General features: G+C 41.3%; 1 protein-coding gene across 1 annotated transcript in view; it reads left to right on the top strand.

Moving 5' to 3' along the window:
* The first annotated feature begins 779 nt into the window (after positions 1–779).
* ANGPTL5 (angiopoietin like 5) overlaps positions 780–7575 on the top strand; it is a 27939-nt gene continuing 21143 nt past the window's right edge. The window contains 2 exon segments of the mRNA XM_030887683.1: positions 780–872; positions 2794–2938. Of these exon segments, the coding sequence (XP_030743543.1) occupies positions 780–872; positions 2794–2938 (238 nt within the window).

Below are 7575 nucleotides of genomic sequence, written 5' to 3'. Positions count from 1 at the left end.
TGACTCACATCACCCCTTATTTGTAAAGGAACGAAACCATTGGAAGGGAGAATTTGCGAACTCATCACAGATCCATCTATCAAATTTGAGAGCATGATAATTTTCATTAACAGTTGCTCCTTTATTTATTTAAAATTTTCAAATCAACTACAGTCCTCTATACTTTGCATTTATGTGGTTAATATGATTGTTATTGATCATTGAATTCAGTTAAAAGCATGTTTTACATGAATTCCTTTCTCTAGAGGCTCACATAGATTAGGTTTCTACTGAGCAGTTTGTAGAAGCAGTTCTAGGATATCTGATACCAATGTATCCAATTACAAAATCCAATGTAATTATAATGTTCCCCCCCCCATCCATTTCTACTTTCTTACCATTTTTATGCAAACCTCTTCATGATTATTGAGGCCTAATTTTTAAAAGACATTTTTTCCAAGGGAGGGGGGCTGAATAAACTAATCAATTAATTAACACTTTCATTAATTGCATTTTAAGATCTCAACACCATGGCTCCATCATCCAGGCGTATAGAAATAACAAGGAAAACCCCCGTTACCACAGCTTAGTAAGACCGGCATTTTGGAGGGTACTTTCTTTTTCCTCGGAAGGGTGTTGTTTCAAACGAGGGCATGGAAACCAGGAAATAAGTCTTGGCTCTCATTTTTGTTGCTCATCTTCCAGAAGTTTTTGACCGAAGGCTTTGCACTGTAGTAGCTCTTTCCACAGAGAGCTGACTGATACTTGAAGAAGTGTTTCATTTCTCCAAGAAAAATACAATGTATCCTTCTCAAGCTTCACTCTTCTTCCTAAATATGTGTGTTCTTATTTGTGGAGAAGCTATACAAGGCAATTGTGTGCATCATTCTAAGGTAAGTGTTCAGCAGCATTACTTTTGCTAGGAAAACACAGTTGGATAATTTTAAAGCTATATTCTAGAATTTCTGAAAGATTTACTATACTACAAATATACTATAAATACCAGCTATGGAACAACTACAATATTAGATATGTTGAGATGTCACTTAAATACTGAGATAATTAAATTTAAATTTCAGAAGTCATACTCTGAGGGCATAATAAACACATGTCTTATAAAAATACCTTAGGGAAGTTGAAAGTGTGGCTTAGAAACTAATCAGTGACTTTCTGATTAACTTTAATAATGAAATATCTGATGGATAAAAAAAAATTCATCCCATTGTTCTTAAATATTCTAGAAATTTTTCTTCAAATATTATTTTTGAATGATTATATAGGAAATTAGATTTTGTTTTCACATCGATGTCCAAATGCTATCTGTTATTGTGTATGCAGTCCTGTTGGTGGCTGGAATATTAGCTTCTCTATTACTAGTATTGGTTTATTTTCAAATGTCATAAAAGAAATATGCGTCTGATTCAAAATTGCATTCCAAAGTTCCATAACTAAGGAAAAAGAAATGAGAGGAACGTTTTTCTAAATACATGGTAAAATTTAAGATCCTTATTTCTGAAAAATATAGTTGAAACAGGTTTTCTGCAACCATCTAGTCAATAATTTTAAGAATATAGGAAAGAGCAAGAGGTTTAAAACAAATCTATGCAATGAAACATAAGCACCCAGCATTCCTTGCTAGCACTAAGAGGTGGAAACAACCCAAATGCGCATCAACGGAAGGATGGATTTAAGAAATGAGGCACCTGTATGCAAGGGAAAAGGACTGTGGCATAATGCGGACGGGCCTTGAAAACGTTGTGTTGAGTGAGATAAGTCAATCCCCAAGGGACAAATATTCCACAAAATAGGAACTAGAGAGAGATGAGAGTTTGATAATGGTTACCAGCAGAGGTAGGCATGGGAAAAGAGGGAAAGCACTTTTTAGGGAGGAACGAGGTTCTATGTATGGTGTGGGGAATTTGGCCGTGGATCCTGGCGATGGTTCACAATATGGTTGATGAAATTGTTCTCACTGAATGTACACAAGGAAACAATTGAACTGGCAAATGTTACAGTATCTATAGTTTTACACAAAAATATATTAGCAGCCTTTCGTATGTATGCTTGTAATTTGCTTAGCTCTTTACCTTTTTCTCAATGTTTAGGTAAAAAACAGGACAAAATTTGCTATTTTTATTAACAGAGTTTATACACCTATATAAATTGTACCAGCAATCATCGATACCTACCAGCAGTTGTAGACACTTAGAATGTTAGCTGTCGTGGGCCTTTTGTAATGGCATTTGATGTTGGTTTTGAAGAGCAAAATCTCACGCCATTTTAATTTTGTTATCGTGCATTCTTTCAAGTTTATAAGTACTTTATTTTTCAAACTTAAATAAAAGAGACATGCCTTCTCCATATTTCCTCCCTGTTCCTAATAATGGATGGTAGAAAGTCTATTTGGCATAGAATTGTTGCATGATTCTCATAGAAATATTTAGAACTATTTTTTTAAAAAAGTTTCAAATTACAAGATTTCTGGAAGAGAGAGGGTTCAACAACACATCAAAAGCAGAAATGTAAAAAAGCTTAAGTTTAAGCTCATAGATCATAATTATGAAAAAATTAAAGAAGTCCTCTTGGAATTCAAGAAGAGAAAAGGAGAGTGGTAGTATTGGATTAATTTGTTCTTATTATTTCCACTTGTTGGAAGATTTATCTGTAAAAGTTTCAATTAATCAGTCCAGAAATTAAAAAAAAGAATTATCCTTATGTCCTGAAACATTACCTTTTTTCCCCTCAGTCTTCTTGTTGTTTTGGATCACTATATATATATATATATATATTTCCCCCCCTCCCCCTGATATAAAGGATTCTTCATCTGTCAACATTGTAAAGGATGAATTTAATGCCAAAGATGAAAGTGAAAGCAATGGCTCTCTTTATAAAAAGCACTGTGAGGAATCAAACGATGTTAAGCATAAAAGAACACGAGAAGAAAAACATTTCATGTGTAGTAAGTATTAAAAATAACCATAATTTTAAAAGTATATGATTTATTATCTATATGAGACCACACAGTCAACAATTACTTAAAACAAAGATGAGTATGTAAGGGGGCAGGGAAACTAGATGAATGGAAACGGAACAACTAGAAGAGAACTCAAAAGTATTCATTCATTGTGTAGAATTAATCAGTTATTACTGAACAGCTTGTGTGTAAGTTGTTGAATGAGGACCTAAGCTTTGCAAACCTTCATCCAAAGAAAAAAATTGAAAAGGCCTAGACAAGTTATATTTTCCCTTGCCTACTCATGAAAGAATAAATCATATGCCTTTACAATTATGATGTGCACATATCTGGTTGTGTCCCTTCCATTGGTTTCCTAGGGTGTAGACATAGGAGTGGGTCCCATGACAGCTCTACCTCCAGTTTTTTGAGGAATTGTCAGACTATTTTCCATAAAGGTCTCCGGGTGATTGTATCTGCATTTTTATCAGCCTAGTCCAGAGGCTTTATGCCTTTGGCACATAGGTAAAAATTAAAACCAAACTCACGACCATCGAGTCGATGCCAACTCCCCGGGATCCTACAGGACAGGGTAGAACTGCCCAGTGGGTTCTGAGGCTGGAACTGTTTACTGGAGGAGAAAGCTAAGTTTTACTTCCCTTACAGTTAGCCACCCAACACATAACCACTATGCCACCAGGGGTCCTTTGGCACATAGTAGGTACTTAGTATTTGCCAAATTGATGAATCCTTCCTGTGTATAGTCTTGTGGCATCAATTGATCACAGAGGGGGAAAAAACCAAAGGACACTGGTATTTGTGTTGTAACAACTGACAGTAGGACTATGTTCTTGTTTTGATCTGAACCACTGGCACGCTTCATATTAGTATGAAGAGACACTGAAAACCACTACATTCCCATAAAGCAACTGTTGGAATAGATGTAGCTGATTCACAGCTGATTTATGGGTGTTGTGTGCTGCTGAGCCAATGCTGACTCAGAGCAGCCCTATAGGACAGAGGAGAACTGCCCTGTGGGTTTCCGAGTCTGTAATCTTTACAGATCACATCAGTAGGTCTTTTCCTCAATGGAGTGACTGCTGGGTTGGAATCACCGATCATTCTGTTAGCAGCTGAGCACCAGACCGTCGCACCATCAGGGCTTCTTTGACTTATGGTTGTTGCAAAGCATAGAAAAGAAAACGTTTGAAACTCTTGCTTTGGGTTTAAAACTCTTTGGTAACATCACAATAATTTTCATGGTCTACAAGTACAGTGACTGTGGCAATAATTTCTTTTAGTAGAATTAATACCAGACTAGTCCCATGGCATTGGAGATTGAAGATATCCCAAATGGCCAGCTCTTTCAAGATGTTTTTCTGCTCTCTCCCCCCACTGCCCTGCTCTTCTCAGGTATATCCTGTCACACCCCTGGGCATGGGATTTTCTGCAATGTTCCACAGAAACAGGGCAAGTGTGATGGTAGGGCAGGAGGAAGGTAAAAAGGAAACAGAAAAATGATCTAGGAAGCAAAGTTATCGATAGAGGTGTAGGCATAGGTGTGTACATATGTAAATACATTAATTCATAAAAATAGAGGTATTGGCCTATGTGCATATATTTTTATGGCAATACACTGAGGTACTGGATGGACTTTGGGCCTCTGCACAAACCCTCCTTCAATGCAGAAAACTTTGTTCTAACAACCTGGTATTCAGTGATGCTCACCCTTCTGACAATACTGAAGACAAAATGGGTGCATAAGCAAATGTGAAGAAATCAGATGGTGCCCAGCTATCAAAAGATATACCATCTGGGATCATAAAGGCTTGAAGTTAAACAAGTGGCTATCTAGCAGAGAAGCAAGAAGCCCACATGGAAGAAACACACCAGCCTGTGCAATTCTGAGGTGTCATTGGGACCGGATAACAGGTATCAGAAGACCCATAACAAACAAACAAAAAAACCATATTGTTGAGAAAGAGGGAGGTCGGAGCAGAGACTCAAAGCCCATCTGTAGACAATGGGACATCACCTCACAGAGGGGTCACAGGGAAGGGAGGAGTCAACCAGGGCACAGTAAAGCACCAGTGAAACTCACAATATTCCTCTGATTCTTTGAGGCTTCCTCACCCCCCATTATCATGACCCCAGTGCTGCCTTTCACTGTGGGGTAGACCAGAACATGTGCACAGGTTCAGATAAGAGATAAGAGCTCACGACACACGGGATCCAGGAACAAGAATGGGAATAGCGATACGGAAGGGTAGGGGGAAGGTGAGGGGAGGAGGGAGGAAGGGAACCTTTCGCAATGATTGACACATAACCCCCCTCCAGGGGGACGAACAACAGAAACCATGGGAGAAGGGAAACAGCACTTGGTATAAGATATGAAAATAATAATAATTATCAAGGGGTGATGAGGGTGGGGATGGGAGGGAGGGAAAAAATAGGAGCTGATATCAAGGGCTCAATAGAAAGTAAATGTCTAGAAAAGAATGGTGGCAACAAAATGTACAAATGTGTTTGATACAATTGATGTACGGATTGATACAAGTTGCAAGAGCCCCAAATAAAATGATCTTTAATTGAAAAAAAATAAAGAAAACAATAAAGTGCTACACAAATTTAAAAAAAAGAAGAAGAAATTCTTCACATAGTGGTGGGTGCTTTCTTGCTGGTCGTCCCAAATCAGAAGGTCAGGCAGAGGTGAGTCACAGCTAAAAATGTCCCCAAGTCTCTGCAGGTCGTCTTGGTTCCGCCAAAGCTCAGGCCTTGTTTTCCAGACGAGGTGATTGATGTGTGAGAATTGTCGGATGGTGCTACTCTACATCCAAGAAAGCAAAGGGGGTGGCTTGGTTCATACCCTGTACTAAAGCCGGGTCTTAAAATGCCATCTAGGAAACAAAGGCTTGATCCACACCCTCTCCTAAGATCAGGTCTAATCTCACCCTATTTATGTCCGTTAGTAGAGAATGCTCTCTAGAGGCATAAACGTATAAAATCCAGAATTATGATATATTACATAAGCAGTTATGGCTAGAAGGGCCATATTAATTGACTGTGTCTCAACATCTAAAGAAACCCCCAGAGAAGGCCAGGTCCCTTGATCTGCGGCTTAGGCCTTCCTTCTGGTCTCCCACTCTGTCGTCCGCGCCATGGCTTGAGTCCTGGCCGTGTCACAGCGTCTTGGGAGACGTGGGTCCTCAGAGCCTCTTTAGTGCTGGAGCTCTGGCCGCAGGGTCCCCCATGGTGGCGGCGGCAGAATGACCGCAGAATGACTGGAGTCTGACGGGCAGCGCACATGCTGGTTGCTTGTTGTCATTAGAAGCTCTAGATGGACGCTTCCTGGGAAGCTTTGCTAACATGCAGCAGCAGGACCGGGTGGCTCATTAATACCTGTCTGTCAGCATAATCGTCACGTCATTCCACTGTGCGTGACAGGGACTCAGCTCTGGAATTCTATACAGAAAAAGCATCTGGATCCCAGTGTTTTCAATGGCTTCGAGACACCCAGAAGTGCCTGCTCTTGAGCCTAGTGGGCCTCTAGGCAAAATGTCCCTGCCCATCGGGATGTACCGCGGCGTTCAGCTACCCCCGTGACTCCTCCTCCTCCATCAGACATGGGCAGCATCCCCTGGAAGCCCGTGATTCCAGAGCGCTAGGACCAGCACCTCGCCAAGGTGGAGGAAGGAGAGGCCTGTGTACCCTCTCCTGCCATGACCGTGTCCTCGGCCACAGACAGCACGGACAAGGTCCCCATGGTGAAGGCTAAAGCCACCCACATCGTCATGGCGGAGCGGGAATACAGGCCAGTTCCTGTGACAAGGACTGAGTTTCCGCTGCAGTGGGGCTTCCCCTTCTTGAGCTTTGGGCCCTTGGCCTTAACTGGGCCAGTGGCATCTGCTTTCTTGGCTTCGGGCTGCTGCTTCTCCTGGATGTCCAGCTGCTTCTCAGTCTTTTCACCCGTCATCTTGCACGATGGGAAAGAGCTTTTTTCATGTCTGATCCATGTCTCCTTTCATCCACTTTTCGGTTGTCTGTCCCTCCCTGGGTTATATATAGATCATTGTGATCGGTTCCCCCTTTCTACCCGCCCCCCCTTCCCTCCACCCTCTGGTATCCCCATTCTCACCACTGGTCCTGAGGGGTTCATCTGTCCTGGATTCCCTGTGTTTCCAGTTGCTATCTGTACCAGTGTACATCCTCTGGTCTAGCCAGACTTATAAGGTAGAATTGGGATCATGATAGTTAGGGTGGGGGAGGGGAAATACGCATTTAAGAACTATAGGAAAGTTGTATGTTTTGTTGCTACACTGCACCCTGACTGGCTCATCTCTTCCCCAAGACCCTTCTGTTAGTGGATGTCTAGTTGCCTACAGATAGGCTTTGGGTCCCACTCCACACTCCCCCTCATTCACAATGGCATGACTTTTTGTTCTTTGATGCCTATACCTGATCCTATCCACACCTTGTGATCACACAGGCTGGTATGCTTCTTCCATGTGGGCTTTGTTGCTTCTCAGCTAGATGGCTGGGAAGCCTTTAAGACCCCAGACAATATATCTTTTGATAGCCGGGCAGCACCAGCTTTCTACAACACCTTTACTTATGCACTCTCTTGGCCTTCAGCAATTGTGTCA

This window comes from Echinops telfairi, unplaced genomic scaffold, assembly GCF_000313985.2.
Source record: "Echinops telfairi isolate 266 unplaced genomic scaffold, ASM31398v2 ScPeMD7_7421;HRSCAF=8459, whole genome shotgun sequence".
Classification (NCBI taxonomy): domain Eukaryota; kingdom Metazoa; phylum Chordata; class Mammalia; order Afrosoricida; family Tenrecidae; genus Echinops; species Echinops telfairi.
The sequence above is the reverse complement of the archived record's forward strand: the minus strand, read 5'-3'. Positions and strand labels throughout refer to the sequence as shown.